The 19394-nt window shown below is 41.4% G+C and overlaps 1 protein-coding gene and 1 pseudogene across 1 annotated transcript in view; both read left to right on the top strand.

Annotated features, from left to right (window-relative positions):
* The window catches only part of LOC146580122 (leukocyte immunoglobulin-like receptor subfamily A member 3), a 43262-nt gene extending 27247 nt beyond the window's left edge, over nt 1-16015 (top strand). Inside the window, exons 5-7 of the mRNA XM_085250696.1 lie at nt 4155-4436; nt 5939-6205; nt 15542-16015. Of these exons, the coding sequence (XP_085106822.1) occupies nt 4155-4436; nt 5939-6205; nt 15542-15855 (863 nt within the window). The 3' untranslated portion in view covers nt 15856-16015. The remainder of the gene's footprint in view (nt 1-4154; nt 4437-5938; nt 6206-15541) is intronic.
* LOC146580115 (obscurin-like) overlaps nt 1-19394 on the top strand; it is a 374391-nt pseudogene that overhangs the window by 140382 nt on the left and 214615 nt on the right.

The raw sequence follows: 19394 nt of genomic DNA on the forward strand, positions 1-19394 counted from the left end.
CATCAAGCCTGGTAAGCCTCTGTTAAAGAGCGTTCAGACCTTCCTGCATGGGTTAAGTTCTGTCTTCTCCTTCGCTCTTCAAGACGATGAAGAAGAGGAGACGATGCCTTCACACCTCAGCCAACCAGTCATTCGCTGCCAGCCTAGTCCATGTACAAGGACGTCCATGAGATTAGGGGGGGAGAGTGTAACCACGGTAACTTCTGACCCCACTTCCGCCAGTCCCTTTATTGTGGCGGGAATGAATCTTGTATAAGTTCCGGGTCAATCAGCTGCATGTCCCTGCTCCTCTGGCTGCTGTTGTCCCTGTGGTTGGCGTACTTGTCAGATCACGACAAATTTTGCACTACAGGCCAGTTGACAGCGTGCAATAACCCGGCCGATTCATTCATCTTTACACTACCTCACACTCGACTCAACGGTTTTTTTTTTGTTCTCCCGCGATCAGCCCTGATCAGCGCGAGATGGCGAGCCACCCGACCACCGCTACGTTGCGGTAGGAATTGTGAACCTATGGACTGAATCACAAATTGTTGACACATGACCTATCACAGGTCCATGGAACTAAACTAAATCACATACTGGACTACACCTCATCCCACCTCCTTTTGGAACCTACTAAGCTGTTTTGTATTGTCAACATTATTTTTGTTTGTGATATATATGCATATGTTTTTATTTCTTTTGTACATCCGTCTATACACTTCTCATAACAAACATAATATATATATATTTGAGCTCTACTTTTGTTTCCTGTGTTTTATTCACACCCTTAGGCTCCATAGTCGAATCTTATTCTGATAGCTCATTGTCTATGAGGCTGCAGTCAGGCGCCCTGGTCCTTTAACCGCGTTACACATGCATCGTCTGTCACTGGGAAGGTTAGAAGACCAGATCAGTGTTTCCTCACGTTACTGCAAATATTCCTCTGTCTCAGCTGATTCCTCTTTCCTGCTTGATTCTTTGTCTTCATCATAATTGAAATGGATGATGTGTAGTCCTCTGACACATCTTCTATTTCAGTTTCACATTCTGAAAATTCAAGAAACTTCAAGAAGCCCAGTCACTTTCTCTCCAAGCTCCTCAGACTACCATGTCCTGGATGCCTGAGAACCTACTTGAACATAGTTCAGATTCTTCATCACTTTTCTTCACTTCATAGCCTTCTTCCACTTCTGCAGGTGGCTGATGTGCTTTTTCAGAGAAAGGGTAGCATGTGCTCTAAATATTGACAATATTTTCTATATCTTCTAACCCTGGATCTTCCTGAACATTGATTCTCCCTCCTCATTATACTAGAGGACAATATGTGCTTTGTCCTACTGGTCATTGCTTTGCACAACATGGTAAAAAAAAGTATGCTCATCAAAGTATGCAAATCTCCGGTGCAATGGAGGCTTTTGAGGATACTTTCTGTGTATGTATTATTGTAGAGTCTACCTTACAATACGAAACACTTTGATGCGGCTGTTGTTGTGATTTGGCGCTGTATAAATAAAATTTCATTGAATATAGAGCACCTGCCTCCTCATTGTGCTGCCTGTTGTGGTTGTTATGACCAGTGCTTGACCCCACACATCAGTGATCCAAGATCAAAGATGTTTGAAAACAGTATGGTGTGAAAATACGGCTCTTTGCAACACTTTGTACTTTGGGGTCATTTTTGTCCACGAGGACCACCAACGTTATAAAATTCAATAAAAACCACATAAATAAATCAAATTACTTGAAACTTATTCCAATCATTCATAGTATAGTAATGAATAACTTCTGTTATTTTCAGCCCATTTGATGAATAACAAATACATTTTTGATAGCAAAAGATTTCTTTAGAGGACAAAAATGACCCGTGGACAACACAAGGCTGTTAAACCCCTCACTACACACTTATTCACTTTTCTCAGACAGGGACGAACATTTTCACAGTTTTCTCTCTTGTTTAAACTCTCAAAGTTCAAACCTTCTAGAAAAATAAGTCCAAAATTAAAGAATGAAACCAAAGGCACCCACGGTTGCCTTTGACGATGCAACACGTTTTGTCGCCAGTGTTGTGTTTGTTGGGGAGAAAACTTACAAACATACAGTGCAGCACTTCAGAGTCACACTGCTAGCGATCAAAGATTTATGTAAATTTGACAAGCTGAACGCATTCTGTACTGGACAGCAGCGGTCCTTTATCGCAGGCTTTCTTTCACATTGAGAGTAAGATCCTCCTCTCTCCCTGATGCTCGCTGATCGCTATGGTAACACGTAAATATTTCTTTCAAAATAAGAGACAAAACTACAAAAAGATAAAAATAAAGTACATGAAAATATATAATTCACCATAACGCTGAATCAGTGAGAGCCCTGTGCTTGTTTCTCTGCAACGAGCCGGTCCCACCTGGGCATAATGGGGGACAGTGACACCTGAAGTGTGTTGCTTTTGCTCAGTCTGCGCCGCAATTTTGTTTTGGAAGCTGTAACTGCAGAAAACTCCGCTTCACACAGTTATGATGTCGGAAATGGCAACAGGGTTTTTAGTGCTGTTGTGGCAATCTCGGGGTATTCTCGGGCGACACCGGCAAAGCTCATAGTTTACTCATAACAGCCAGGAAAAGATCCAGGGAAACCGAGCTAACAATAAAAACTCTGAAAACCATAAATTTCACACTCCAGCCTCAACTCTCGCTGCCCGGTACCAAATGACTCACGGTCCCGGCGAGGCCGCGAAAGGTGAATTGCATTATAGCGAGGGAGAGACCACTGTAATACAAAATCAAAACACTGGTTCACAGACCCAGGACTGTGACAGAAGCATGTGGAGTTGAAAGACATATTCAGTAAATTTCATTAAAAAAAATGAAACCCAAATGTAATGATCCCAGTTTATTCAGCTCAGTTGTTGCACATGTGGATTTTTCACCAGTTTTCAGCAGAGTGGAAGCAGGCAGTGGTTTAACCCACTTTTGTTTAACCCAGTTTTCTCCTGTTTTGTGGACAGCCAGGGAGGTCTGGCATTGCATCTTCCTTTTCTTGATCAGGGAAGTTTTACCCTGTGTTTTGTTTCTAGGAAGGGGGAGAGTTTTTGTTTGTTATTTTGGCCTTGGAGAGCCTGATGCTTTTAGCTTCCTGGCAGCTGTGTTTATTGTGAGTCTTTTCCTTTTTTTCCAGCTTTGTAAAAATAAACCTCGTCAATTCAGCAGCAGCTGTGTGGTTTTTGCGTGCTTTACACACTTTTCCCGTGTTGTTTTGCGTTTCTGTTTTGAGGGGCGTAACAGTCGTTAAATTCTTTCTACATGGTGTTCCTAATGTGAGTGAATAATCCAGCACAGCCAGTTTACAACATAGGACACATATTAAACAGGTCAATACTGATAGATAGATAGATAGATAGATAGATAGATAGATAGATAGATAGATAGATAGATAGATAGATAGATAGATAGATAGATAGATAGATAGATAGATAGATAGATAGATAGATAGATAGATAGATAGATAGATAGATAGATAGATAGATAGATAGATAGATAGATACTTTATTGATCCACAAAGCAAATTGTGTTAGAGCAGCATGATAAAAAGTGAAAATAGGGCCTTACACTATGAGACGGCGCAGGAACTTTTATATTTACAACAGTGAAAAAGAAAAGTAAAAATTACATTTGTTAAAAACAGTTAAAGTAAAACTGATATTGTGTATAATATGTTAGGGATTTTATACCTGACAGGAAAGTAAGGTCTCAGGTTATTCAGAAGAATAACAGCCCAATGACAACTCTGGATTATATGCTCATAAATATGCAAATGTAAAGATGTAGAAATAAGTAAATAGTGCGATGTTTGAGTATAAAACTTCTTTTTTTACAATGTACAATCTGAGAGACTGAAGTTGTTTACATGATATTGTGTGTTGATGTTCAGTCGCACAGATTTGTGCACACCTGGTTGTTTCCGTCACTTTGCTGGTAGATTCTTAATATCAGCAAATTAGGTTTAAGGTTTAATCTGATTTTTTTTTTATTACCTTTTTATTGTTGATTTTCAGTCAAATTGTCACTGGGGTGAAAAAAACGTTATTACCCCTAACAAGAGCAATAAAACCAGGAAAGCGTCAATGATCGTTTTATATTTCTATAAGTCTGATGATGGGATATTTTCTCTTTGAACAGCTCCTCCTAAGCCCATTGTGACCCTGCAGTCATCCTACACTCAGATATATGGAGGAGAAATATACAAACATACCTCAGTCACTGTCAGATGTGAGATTCATGGAGGGGAAAGAGCTCAGTGGACGTATGAATGGAGACGAGGCCAGAAAAACATACGTGGAACATCCAGTGTATATACAATCAACAGAGTTACTGAGTCTGATGGTGGAGGATACAGCTGCCGGGGTAGACGAGGTTCTTTCTGGACAGTGTGGAGTGACAGCACCTCATTGAAAGTAATAGGTAAGTTGGACATATTTCAAATATTTTAATTTGTACTGAACAATGTTTCATCAACTCAACCAAACGTTTTGTATTTCAACAGCACTGTAGGTTTATTTTGTGTTTAGGATCAAAAGTAGTTTAAAATATCTTTTAGTGTCATTATAAAGATATTTAATAATCACTCAGTGAAACATCTGGAAAATATTTTGTTAGTTTGATGAAAGAATTCAGTCCAAATGTAATAATCCCAGTCACTCCCATCTTGACCTCATGGCTGCACATGTGGAGTTTATCACTGCAGATCAGTTACTTCCTTTGTTTTTAGCATTTTTACATTAATTCCTCGACGTTTCAGGTTTGGCTACAATATAACCTCATTTTATGTCACGGTTCGCTTGAGGACTCACACGCAGGACTCAGAGGCACAGTCAGTATTTATTACAGTTCCACCAGGTGTATATACAAACAGTGCAGGGGATAGTGCTATATACAAAGCGGTGACAGGGAAAGGGCTCTGGGGAAATCCAGGTAGGGAAAAGACACTTGCTCCTCTTCTGGCTCTCTCTCCAAACACTCACACAAAAGGGAATCCACTCGGGGAATGCAGGGTCGGGTCCAGGGGATCTATGTACAGAAGGAAACACACGTTAGACGTTTTGCACAGGGCAGCAAAAGAGAACTTGCTCAGAGCCGGGCTGCACTGACGCGAGTCACACACAACGATCCAGCGATGAGTAGAAGCCACTCCCTGGCTTAAATGCTGGCTGCGCTGATGAGGCCCAGGTGTTTCCTCTTCAGAGGGGGCGTGGGCCGAGGGCGTGAACCCACCATGAGTTCCGCCCTGGCGAGAGAGCGAGAGAGAGAGAACACTACTAGTCAGCGGCCTGCTGATCCCCTGGCCGTGACATTTTATTAGAGACTGTTCTGCTACATTACAGGTTCCACTTAGATTCTTTCCTGTAATTGTTGTTAATGGCATTTGTTTATTTATTTATTTAAATTAATGAAAAATAAAGGTGTTCATGAGTGTCATAATATGTTTAATGATACGACAGCTAGAAGAACCTCCAGTGTAGAACAGATGCATTAGTGGTTTGTGGTTCAGTTCATGGAAAATCAGTCAGAGCCACAAGAACCTGTTTGTTATACAATAACTACAAGTGTGACAAGTGTGTCCCAAATCAGCAACTGCACCAGTTTCACATGATGACCTTATCACAACTTTTAGAAAATGTTTCTCACATGATGATTTCTTCCAGTCTTCTTAATCTGCTGTCAACTCATGAAAAATAATCTGTAACTTTTTGGAATCTGAACAAAAACTGTGCAAAGTAAAGACTTTACCTTTTACATTTTACTGAAAATATTGTGTTACAGTTTGAAACTTTTATGTTGTGACTTTTTGTTATGTTTAACTTGTTTCTCTGTGAATCAGCTGTTTTGTAATGACTCTACTCTTATGTTATAAACAGCAGAGTTTTTATGTTTCTCTTCTAACTGGATCATTCTTATGTGAACAGTTCCCACTAAGCCCACTGTGACCCTGCAGCCATCCTGGACTCAGATATACAGCGGTGAGACAGTCACTGTCAAATGTGAGATTCAGGGAGGTGAAGGAGCTCAGTGGACGTATGAATGGAGACGAGGCCAGTCAAACATACCTGAAACATCCAGTGAATACAGAATCAGCAGCGCTGCTGAGTCTGACAGTGGAGAATACAGCTGCCGGGGCAGAAGGGACTATTTGTTAACAGAGTGGAGTGATATCATCAGACTGACTGTATCATGTAAGTTGATCACATGACAGGACATTTTAATGTTCACCACACTTATTTATTTTTCAGGGAGTTGGCAACCCTAGGTGGTGGTGATGTGTTAGGGTTGCCAACTCCCTGAAAAATAAATAAAGGACACCTCGTGGCCAGGGCCGGGCAACCCAGTTCACCCTTCACAGTGTGGTGAATTTTGTAGCTCTTTTTTTTGTGTGTGAAATTATTTTTTAACCATTTGACTTGAATTTGATTTAAGCAGATGCATATTCTTTGTGATATGACCATATGGGAAACAAATGATCATTTAGCCATTTATTTTTAGCTCAAAATGACAACATTAACACAGTAAAACAGGTCTCTTTCTTAAACATAAGCCGGTCATGCTTAACTTTTGAGAATATAAGTAAATCTTTCTTTAAAAGAACTCTGTCCTGCTTAACTTAAAATTATATAAATTAATAGAAAACAATAGAACAAAATCATTCTTGTAACAGTGCACATATAGTGCATTTAGTACAATTGGCTTCAGTAGAGGCATTATTTCAGCTTTTGCTCCCGTTTGTAAACCCGCTTGTTCCCATGATTACGCATCTTAACTCATCATCATTATTAAAATATGTATTACTTTTATGTATTAGTGATCTATTTGTTGTAATCATCTATCCTTGCAGTTGTTTACAGTTTTTTTTAATTGGTATGGTACTATTTTCACAACTAAAGTGTGCATTTTCAAATCTCTCAGTACAAAACTCACATTCAATCACATTTGTAACACCACTAGTCATCCTTCCAAATCTGATGTCATGAGTTCATTGTTTTTGCACATATTTTCATTCCACGTAACCATTGTTGCAGAACATATGATCATTGTGATATATTCTGAGAACATTTGCTTTACTCACCCAAACAAAACAGTAAGATCTTTTTTCAACGTAGTACTTTTACCAATCATTTCATACAGGAGCAAATAATACAAGGTAAGCGTTTCAAATTGTCCTTGGTGATGAATGAGTGTAACTGAACTGTAAAACTTTACACAGCAAATATTACACTTATGTTCAGACATAAAATATATATATATATATAAATATATTTTTATATTTATCACTTTTATACAATTAATCAAGCCGGTCATTAACATTGGGCCATAAGTTTTCATCAGCATCACAGTGGATGTCTTCGTTGTTCAGGCACCGTGGGAAAAATCTCCTGGCATGACGAATCCAGGCTTGACATTGCTCAGCAGTTATATCACCACAAGCTTCACACATGGCTTGAAGAAGGGAGACATGCTCATGGGGATGGCGATCATACACCTTCCACCTCCATGTAGAGAAGAATTTCTCAATTGGGTTGAGGAAAGGGGAACATGGTGTGTTTGAAACCATTCCTGAACCAGCTGTGCATGGTGGAAGATGACATTGTCCCACACAACAACATAGACAATGTGTTGGGAGAAAACTCTGAAAAAGACCCAGGAGAAATAAAGACACAATGAGACAAAGTTACTTTCTTTGCAAACGTGTACACGGGTGGGCTGCGAAGCACAATTTACACCATGCACAGTGGCTTGGCATTTTTTATAGGCACAGAGACAGTGAGAACAGGATAAGAAAATAATAAACAGATAAAATAAACAAATCCATATATGGTGCTAGTCTCGTCAGCAGAGAGCTGGGAGAGATACAACAATCTAAAACAATATGTCCCAGAAACAAGATGTCTTTGCTGGGAAAGTCTAAAAGACACTTCTAAACTAATCTAACCACAGACAAAGGGCATCTTTGTACATTAAAAGAAGGTAAAGAAACATAGAATCATTTTTCCTCTAACACGATGTCTTCTCCCTGACAGGCCTGCCCCAGTTCATTTAAAAAAAAACTATCAGGTGTTCAGTGTTGTATGACCCTAGAGCTGGTCTACAGCCTACCACACCATCTTCAGATATAGCTGCACACATTGAGATGTTCCCCCCACGTTGTCCAGGGACGTGGATGGTAGCCCAATAAGGTTACGTCCTCTGTGTCTAGTTTTTGCCAGATTGAAACCGGCCTCATCAACAAAAATATACTTGTGATGATTCACAGCAGCGTCCAGCTCCATCACCCTCTGTTACAGTAATTGCATGCCAGTTTAGTGTTGTACCTGAATATATTCAGAACGCAGTTGTTTCACCTGGACATTGTTCCAATCAAAAGGAACTTACAAATGACCAGACAACAATCAGTCAAGTTGAAAATCCATGGACATAATGAATGATTCATTGATTAAACATTAAGATCGGTTGAATTAAATGACAGAAAAATGTATTAAACTGAATGATAAGAGATGCAAATCAAAAATTTTATAGTGATAACATTATGAAAGGCAGTAACTGTGAATGAAACATTTATTTAGATGAAACACTTATTTTGTGTAGTGAAAATGATATTTTGTCATTATGTGTATTGTACTAACACAATTGAAAATCAGAATCAGAATCAGAAAGGGTTTTATTGCCAAATGTTGAGCAGGTTTACAACATTAGGAAATTGCTGCGGTGCTTCAGTGCAAACATACTGTCATAAAAATATAAAAATAAGAATAAGAATTAAAAGTGCTAAGTGGATAGATATATACATGATATATACATGAGTGCAGGTGGTGATCAGTGCCAAACATGGAATGATGCAGTGAACACAGCGTAGGGTCATGTGTTAGTGGCGGGAACAGTCATATGGTTATTGTTCATGTGTCCGACAGCAGAGGGGAAGAAACTGTTCTTATGGCGAGAGGTTCTGGTGCGAATGGACCGGAGCCTCCTGCCTGAGGGGAGCAGGTCAAACAGACTGTGTCCAGGGTGAGAAGGGTCAGCTGAGATCCAAGCTGCACGCCCCAGTGTCCTGGAGGTGTACAGGTCCTGCAGAGATGGGAGTCTGCAGCCAATCACCTTCTCAGCAGAGCGCACAACACGCTGCAGTCTCTGTTTGTCCCTGATAGTGGCTCCAGTGTACCACACGGTGATGGAGGAGGTGAGGATGGACTCGATGATTGCAGTGTAGAATTGCATCATCGTCCGTGTTGGCAGGTTGAATTTCTTCAGCTGCCTCAGGAAGTACATCCTCTGCTGGGCTTTCTTAATGACGGAGGTGATGGTGGGCTCCCACTTCAGGTCCTGGGTGATGGTGGTACCCAGGAAGCGGAATGAGTCCACAGAGGTGATGGGGGTGTCAGTCAGGATGATGGGGGGAGTGGAGCTGTGTGCTTCCTGAAGTCCACAATAATCTCCACTGTCTTCTGGGCATTCAGCACCAGGTTGTTGTGGCTGCACCAGGACACCAGACGTTCAACCTCCCTCCTGTAGGCAGACTCATCCCCGTCTGAGATGAGTCCAATAACGGTGGTGTCATCTGCAAACTTGATTAGCTTGACAGACTGGTGGGTGGAGGTGCAGCAGTTGGTGTACAGGGAGAAGAGCAGAGGAGAAAGAACACAGCCCTGAGGGGAGCCGGTGCTGATGGTCCGGGAGTCCGAGACATTCTTTCCCAGCCTCACATGCTGCTTCCTGTCCGTCAGGAAGTCAGTGATCCACCGGCAGATGGGATCAGGCACATTCATCTGGGAAAGCTTGCCTCGGAGATGGTCTGGAAGGATGGTGTTGAAGGCAGAACTGAAGTCCACAAACAGGATCCTGGCGTAGGTTCCTGGGGAGTCCAGATGCTGCAGGATGAAGTGTAGAGCCATGTTGATGGCGTCATCTACAGACCTGTTGGCTCTGTATGCAAACTGCAGGGGGTCCAGGAGGGGGGCCGTGAGGGTCCTGAGGTAGGAGAGAACTAGGCGCTCAAAAGACTTCATGACCACAGATGTCAGAGCCACGGGCCTGTAGTCATTTAGTCCAGTGATCCTAGGTTTCTTGGGGACAGGGATTATGGTAGAGGACTTGAAGCAGGCAGGCACATGACATGCCTGCAGTGAGGAGTTGAAAATGCCAGAAAACACTGGGGCCAGCTCGTTTGCACAGTGTCTGAGGGTGGCAGGAGACACACCGTCTGGGCCGGGAGCTTTTCGAGCATTCAGACTCTTAAACTGCTTCCTCACATCTGCTTCATGAATATGAAGAGTTGTGGTGGGAGGAGGTGGTGTGAAATCCTCTTTTGTGTGGGGTGAGGAGGGGGGTGTTGTAGGTGAAGTGTTTGAAGGTGGTGATGGCTCTATGGAGGGGGGAGAGGTGGGGGAATGAGTGTCCAAAGTGTCTCTATTGTTGGGGCCGTTGGAGGTGTGAAGGCTGCCTGATGGCTCGTCAAAACGGCAGTAAAAGTCGTTGAGGGTGTTGGCCAAGAGCAAGTCATCAGTGGAGTGGGGGGTTTTAGGCTTGTAGTTGGTGATATTCCTAAAACCTTTCCACACAGAGGCCGAGTCATTCTCTGAGATCTGCTGCTGCATCTTCTCAGAGTGCTGATGTTTAGCAATGTCCACTTCTTTAGTGAACCTGTACTTGGCCTCTCTGTAGCAGTCCCTGTCTCTGCTTCTGAACGCCTTTCTCTTTTCCAGCCACAGCTTTTTGAGTTTAGGAGTAAACCAGGGTTTGTCATTGTTATAACTCACCCTGGTGCGTGATGGCACAATGCTGTCCTCACAGAAGTGGATATAGGAGGTGACAGTGTCCGTAAACTCATCCAAGCTGTTAGAAGCAGCCTTCATTGTGTCCCAGTCTGTAGACTCCAAACACGTGCGAAGCTCCTCCACAGCCTCGTTGCTCCAAAGTTTTTTGGTCCTCACAACAGGTTTGGAGAGCTTCAGCCTCTGTCTGTACGCGGGGATTAGGTGGATCATGACGTGGTCAGAAAGTCCGAGTGAAGCGCGGGGCACCGCACGATAGGCCCCGCTGATCGTGCTGTAACAGTGGTCTAATGTCCTCTCCTCTCTGGTCGGGCATTTAATATACTGCTTGTATTTGGGAAGCTCATGGCTCAGATTGGCTTTGTTAAAGTCCCCAAGAGCAATGATGAGAGAGTCCGGGAATGTCCGCTCCATGTGCAGTATCATGTGCAGAAAATATGCTGAAATGTTTGAAAAAGGTGCACTTTTGATGATCTGTTGTGATATAAGTACTAAGAGTTTTGAAAATGTACCAATTGCTTGTGAAAACTGCGCCAAACCAATAAAAAAAAAACTGTATTACACAAAATAAGTTATATTATCACACTTCTGGCTACATAGCGCTGATATTCACTGCACATGCCCATATTAACCTTAACCAGAGGGTTTAAAAAATAAACCAGTGTTTACATACCATAGCTGCTTCTGCCGTGGCCTGGTGGACAAAAAATTGGTTAAGGGTTCCCCGAGCTTTCACGCCCCTTATGTTCTTCATGTGCCCACCACTAGAAGCATGCCTATGGAAAAAGTGCTCCGGCACACAGTGCAGTGCGCTTTATAGGTGTTATCGTGCATTTTCCCAGCCCAGTGTTTTCCTTTTCCCATTCCTCCCTGTACTTTCGCAGCCTTTTTTTCTTTCTCTGAGGGGAACAAACATTGCTGCTCTAATGCTGGGCTTACACTGTGCGATTTTTGGCCCATTTTGAGACGATTTATGAGTCGTGCGACCGATTTGGTGATCGGCCCGATTTTGGCCTTCATCGTGCCTCGTGTAGTATACGTGGGGTAACGAGAAGTGATTAACACGTCACGACCAGCTCCCGATCATCAATCGCTCGTGAGCCGCTCACACTGCTCACGCGCAAACAGGTAAACGTCGGTGAAAAAGACGGTGCAGCTCGACTGTGCGGCGTGTGATCTGGACACAAGCGATGGAGGCACAACTTGTAGAACTTTGGAAAGCTCATCCGAGCCTTTTCGATGTGGCATCACAAAATTATCACGACCACAACAACCGTGAAAATAGTTGGATTTACATCGCTGCTCAATCACAGCTGCCTGATCAATGTTTTTCATTAGCAATTTAGCAAAGTTGATGGTGGTGTGCGTGTCTGTGTGAGTGAAAGACAGAGAGAGCGAGCGACAGATTTTCTGTTATAACCTTCATGTTATGGACGCACAGTGTGAGCACTCAGGTCGCATCAGAGCATCGGGCGGTATAGTGTGAGACCTGCATCGTGACCTACCAACTTCTAACCCCTGCGAGTCAATCGTGCAGTTTGAGCAGGAGCTGAATAACGTGACTGAAAAAATCGCACAGTGTCTGCCCAGCTTTAGGTTTACTGTCGTCCGAGACTTGCACCGCAGTGTCGGCGTTTGTTTCCCTGTTGGCCATGCTTCTTGTTGTGGTCATCTGTTGTCTTCCGGTATTTTCTCGTAAGCGACCTTTCCTCGACCAATGAGATGAGCGGTAATCTGAATTGTCATACTCGAATTGTCATAGTGTGCTGTCAGCTCATTGGTCACAAAGCAGGAGAGGGGCTGGGAATTATGTTTTCAAACAAAGCGTTAATTCCATTAACATTTATAGACTACTTTTGATTCTCACTGTATTACGGGACAAAGTGCGTCCCTTATTAGCTCAATACGGGACGTGTACTTTTGTTTCTAAATACGGGACGATTCCGTTTTTTAAGGGACGGTTGGCAACCCTATGATGTGTCCGGGTGCCAGCGGGAGAGCTGCAGCCGTTGAATGTACTGTTACAGCAACTGTGTGATTATTGTAAGAATAAATGATGCTGCGAAGCATGAAAATGCCATCGGGTCTGCCGTGGTGGCGATCTTTTTTTTTTTTAATCTTAAGTGCACGCAAACCAGTAAACAAATTAAAACAAATACTGTTGATAAACTAATACAAAAAGTACAATTAAAATTCTCAACAACAAAAACAAAAAAATATAATTAATATGTAAACAACTTAACAACCCCCAAAGTGTCTAAGTCACATGACGTGTCAGTGCAACACCGAAACATAAGAGTGGGGGAAGAGGGAGCAAAGTGCTCTCCGCTGTCACAGGAGTGGTGAGTCCAGTGACCTGGTTGTTTCGTTTTTATCGAAAGCACAGCATAGCAAACAAGCAGAACTCAAAGTAAAGAATCGATCTCACCAGGCTAGTATCGATCCGATACCGATGCCGACTTGGAATCGATACTATCGATATTTGGATCGATCCGCCCACCACTAACAGAAAGAGCTGAACGCGCTGGGCAGAAATGAGAAGCGCAAGCAACACATTGCGAGCAAACGCAAATGCAAAAACAGAGCAAAAGGGGCTGCTATTGGTGTGTGTGTGGATAACAACAAACACTGAAATACATTTTTGCACGCAGCAATTCATTTTGTTCACTCAAATTTAGCTTTTCTTTCCTCAAAATGAAATTCTTCTCAAAATGCAACACTTGCACCTGCAAAGGTAGCACATGTGGGTACACTAGCATATTTTTTACAGGGCTAACACATCGAAGACATCGTTAACAGCTTCTACAATCACATAGAAGCTGTTTTATAAAGTTTTATAAATTTTATAAATTAGAAACCGGACTGTGAATCAAATTTAATTTGCACAATCAGAGACTCACCGGAGTTAATGTATTGCTCACACAATACATGAACTCTGTAGCTCAACACGTTACAGGATTGCAAGTTCCACATGGTAAATGGACTGGTTCTTTCTACTCTCCTGGAGTACTCAAAGCGCTCTATACAACACACCCATTCACACAAGCACTACTATCTATACTTTAAGTGCTTTCTAACTATCAATCATACGCATTCATACGCCATAAGTATCTTGCCCAAGGATATTTGGCATGCAAACTAGGGGAGCCAGGGATCGAACCACCAACGCTCCTGAGCTACAGCCACCCCACCACAGCAGTTTTGTGCATCTGCAAAACAAAATCAGTGCTCAAAACTACGTTTCATGGGGTTCTTTTACCCTTTAAACACAGTGCAATATACAGAGAAATTTACCTACAGCATGCAGAGAGCTGCAGTGAAAGAAAGTTAACATGAGCAGTGCAGCGGTGCATTCATGGTACATGGGAAAACTCAATACTTCACTAAAGATAAAACAAAATTAAAATAAAATAACAACCAATAACCAATAATACATACCAGGACCAGGGTGAACTTTGAACTAGTAGGTCGGAAACAGAAGACACATAAAAATACAAAAGTTTCCAGTTTACATTAATTTATGCATCTGAAAACCAGAATAAAATATTTAAATAAAATTAAACAACAATATGTAAAAATCTCTCTCTCTCTGTCTAGTTCAGGTTAGTTTGAACTCTTACCTGTGTGAACTACAAGTTAGCCTGTGTTAGCTCCTACAGGGTTAACCAGCTTTCTTTCAGCTGCTCTTCAAACTTTGATCAATATGAGTCGACTCAGTTTACTCACTAGACCTGCAGAGTGGCTGGTTAGTTATAATCAGTAACACAGTGAGTTACCAGTACAACACCAACACAATGAATGGAATTACAACACTGAAAGCACAAAATCAGCTGTGTTCACAGATTTACAGAGAAACCTTTCACAGTCACAGTCTGGTGTGGAATCAGTTCTTGGATTAAATCTTCTGTGTGTCGCAGTAACAGAGTTTATGGTGGAGTCGTGTCACAGTTCAGAAGTGTGAGTCAGTTTCCTGATCTCTGGAATATGAGTTGATCCAGCAGGAACAGATGATTTCAGTGGAAGTTCAGATCACCGTCAAGATTCAATAGTCTCAGATTTCAGTTCTGAGATCTGCTCTCGGCTGATAAACCTGATCTGTTTTGCAACACAAACACTGGAGTCTTATTCCAGCATTCCTAACAGCTCAGCTGGAAATCACATCCAAACTGCTCCCTGTAATGTCAGCGGTAGAGCTGACTGTGCGTATTAGTGTGCGACAGGAAATGTCAGCTTCCACAGCAAAAGAATATAAAACAACCTTACTAGGTCTCATCTTAGCTATCAGAGGCTTCAACATCAGATTTAGTAAAGAACACAAGGACATAACGTGCTAACTGACACCAAAGAAAACTAACTGTGACTCACCAAATTCCAATACACCAAAAACAAAAGTAAAAAACAACACCAATGAAATGATAACTGCTCACACTCGTTTAGGAGCAATTCTCACATGTTCAAAATACAATCAGATCATATTGACCTGGGTTACTTCCTCATTATTGATCAATAAACTCAGTCATGCTTCAAATTAATTATTTGAAATGTATGTAATAAATTAAAATACACAAAAGTAAATAAAACAAATTCACTGTTTTGATCAAAACAGAAATACAGAATATTTTGTGTGGCACAGTTTGTTTTATCTCAACTATGGTTTTGTGATATTTGATCATTTACATATTTCCATCTTTAAATTGTTCTGATTCAGTCATTTTTACTTTTATGTTCTTGTTCTAAATTGAACTGCAGCCAAACCAAAGGCTGAACTGAGAGCTGATAGGACAGCTGTTCCAGTAGGGGGCAGTGTGACCCTGACCTGCTCTGTGAACCCATCATCATCATCATCATCATCTGGATGGAAATACTACTGGTACAGAGATGAGAAATCTTATCAACTTCTGACAAATGAACAAATCAGTGTCTCAGAGGGAGGACGCTACAGGTGCAGAGGAGGAAGAGGAGAACCAGTTTACTACACAGAGGACAGTGAGACAGTTTGGATTGACACAACTGATGAGTTTAAATGTAACTTCCTACAAAGCACTACATCTGATGGTAACTGAACCTTTTGTCTTTCATGCGTTTTTATTGTACTTTCTTGAACAGTAACAGTCTCAAACAGGCCTGTTGTGACTCTGTATCCAAACTGGTCTGAGATATACGGAGGAGAGACGATCACTGTCAGATGTGAGATCCATGGAGGAGACACTGAGTGGAATTATGAGTGGGAAACAAACAGCATCAGAAAACCTCCAAATCTAAATGAATACAGGATTATTTCTGCTTCATCATTCAACAGTGGAAACTATCGCTGTAAGGGCAGAGTGAAAAGTTCACAGCATGAAACAACAGAGTGGAGTGATTCAGTCACACTGACAGTTTCTGACAGTAAGTCATATTTGCTTTAAGCTGTTTGAACACTTTGTAAAATGTGTTTCTGTTCATAGACTGAGATTATTATTCTTTGTATAAACTGAGCTCACTGTTCAGAGACTGTACTACATGTTCACTGAGAGAAAATCTTTGTTGAACAGATAAACCCCGTCCTGTCCTCACTGTGTCTCCATCATGGCTGAGTCCTGGAGCCTCAGTAACTCTGAACTGTGAGGTTGAACATCCGTCTGCAGGATGGAGCTTCTACTGGTATAAAGCTGTTCCTGATCTGAAAACATTCAACTATAAATCCTCCAGTTATGAGCTGCTACCTGATGGCAGTGGGACTGCACAGGACTCCTACATCATTCATGGACAGACACACACAGCAGGATATGTGTGCAGAGCTGGAAGAGGAGACCCAGAGTATCACACTGATCACAGTCAACCAAAGTTTGTCTGGTCTGCAGGTCAGTTTGTTTCTCTCTGTCCTTTCAATAAGTTCATGTTAGGTCATCATTTTTATTCACCAGGATTTAGACCATTAAAATCTCATCTCCATGACAACCATTTATCTCCGTTTATATTAAAACTTCCCAAAAGAAGAACTGAACTGAATGTTTTCCTTTCTCTCTGTGATCAAACCAAACTGAATTTCTTCGTTTCCTTTTCTTATTTTTCAGTTTTTATTTAATGAGATAACATGAAAAACAAAAGACATCTATGAGGTTTTAAATGTTTTGATATTTAAACTCATGTTTCTGTTTGTACTGATTATTTTTACTTAGTGCACAGACAGGATTTACACAGTTAAGACTCTTTGTTTAGTGCTCAGGTAGGTGTTCAGATAAAAAAGTCAAATATAGTTAATAAAGAAACAAAGATGTCAGCAGGCAGGTTAACAGCTCTGACAAATACAAGAGAAACACTGACTACAGATGGACGCTAGAAGAAGACGTCACAAATAACAGCTGCTGTTATTGTTCATTTAAAATATACTTCAAAGGTTTTTAGTTTTGGTCCTGCTGCTGCAAAATATCTCACTGTAGAAGGAATCTGTGAAACAGACAATATCACAGAATTATGACAGAAACATTACAGCAAATGACTGAAGTGTGTTCAGAGTGATCTGTATCAGGTGGATGATGCTGAGAGTGATGACTCAAAGCTCATGATGTCACATGACGTGTACCAAGCTCTACATGAGCTGCCAGCAGATAAAGCATGTGGGTTAGATCATCTTAAACATGTCAGTATTCGGCTCCTTTGTTTTCCATTGATTTGACTGTCTGTATGATTCAGGGCTTGTTGTCAGACTCAGTGTTGTCTCACCAAACAAACACTTTATCATTTTGAACTATTAAATTTGATCTTCAAAACAAAAGCTTCAAACAAATATTTTCACTGTGATATTTTGAATCCTAACATCTGTGAGCTTTGTGTCTTCACTGCATGTTGTTTCCAGATGTTCATTCAGCAGCGTCTCTCACAGTGAGTCCTGACAGAGTGCAACACTTCACCTCTGACTCTGTCTCACTGACCTGTGAGGGAAACTTCACTGAGTGGAGAGTGAGGAAGTTCTCTGAGGACGGCCGACTCTCTGACTGTAGGAGAATGACTGGATCCACATGTAACATCCACACATCAAAGTCAGATACTGGAGTGTACTGGTGTGAGTCTGGATCAGGAGAGTTCAGCAGTGCAGTCAACATCACTGTACAGAGTATGTTATTATACATTTACTTCTTGGATCTGAATGATTTAGACGTCACATGAACATTTGTCTCAGCTTTGCTGTATGTGAAGTAATTCTATGTGGCAACACAAACAAAAATGAGAATTTCAGACAGTTTCAGGCAACGAAGCATCAAAATATTCTTGGATGTTGGTCTAATTTCTCTTCATCCGTTCATAATCCAGTTTGTCATAATTTGCCAACAGTATTTTTTTTTCTCTGTCAGAATAAAACTCAACAAAGCTCAACATCTCTGTCGTCACATTAGATGAACCTTTAATATCTCAATAGGGAGAAATTTGGGAAACACGTCATGCAAAATAACACAAACATACAAACATTTACAATTTCACCTTCAACCATTCAATAATGTTACTGTCAGTAATTTGACTCCTGCAGGGAACATCCCAACTATATTTCCAGTCCTCATAATCACTCAGAAAACCAGGTCTGCATGTAGATCATGAGACACGACTCACAGCTTTTTCTAAAGGTTTGCACCAGCTGGTCTGACTGAAACAATATGTTTGTTTTTTTGTTTTCACAGATTATTATTATTATGATGATGTTCCTATCCTGGTGAGTCCTGTTCATCCTGTGACTGAGGGAGCTTCTGTTAGTCTGAGCTGCAGTTTGAGAACACAAAAAATACTTTCCAATGTGTTTTTCTATCACAATGACAAACTTATTCAAAATGATCCCCGAGGGGAGCTGAAGATCTCTGCAGTGTCAAAGTCTGATGAAGGTTTCTACAAGTGTCAGTACTCAGGAAGAGAGTCAGCACAGAGCTGGATGTCAGTTAAAGGTGAGCAGGATCAAAACAGTGTGTCTTTCTGTAAATGAGTTTCATGACTGAGAAATAACATCATATTATCTTTCTTAATGTTTTGAAGCCACCTGGATCTATTTAGTCAGAACTTTATAAAACTATTATATAATATCTCTATATTGTCAGGTTTAATATCGGTGAGTTTCAGGACTTATGTGTGGGACTCAGGTGAAAACAGCAGAGGAAGTAATGAGTGAAAGTTTCTTTATCAAACAAAGGATAATTTATTTAACACAACAGATTGTGAGCTTTGACTCAGTCAACAAGAACAAAACATAAATGAACTTAAAATTAATGAGCGAGTCCTACAAAAACATCTTAACTGAGGTGAGAGAGACAGGCCAGAGGAGCGGACATAACAGTGTGAGGGCGACAGATCTGTGGGAGAGGAGAGAGCAGTTAGGGCAGGAAATCTGAGAGAATGTGACAAGACAGAGAGTGTGGCTGCAACAATGCCTTACTTGGAGTCCAGACTAGCTGGGGGTAAAGGAAAAGCAGAGGTCTGTGGAAACTGCTGAACGATGGGCAGGCAGGCAAGTGAGGAAGAGGCTCTGAGGGGGGCAGCAGTGGTGGTGAATAGGGGGGTAATGATCCAAGGTGGCAGGCGTCTGACTGGAGGTGAATGATGGCATGAAAAGAATCTTGAAGCAGGAAGAAACTGAAAC

The sequence above is a fragment of the Mchenga conophoros genome, linkage group LG3 (assembly GCF_057382185.1).
Source record: "Mchenga conophoros isolate Kocher_MC1m ecotype Shallow Benthic linkage group LG3, M_conophoros_male_GT1.1, whole genome shotgun sequence".
Lineage (NCBI taxonomy): Eukaryota > Metazoa > Chordata > Actinopteri > Cichliformes > Cichlidae > Mchenga > Mchenga conophoros.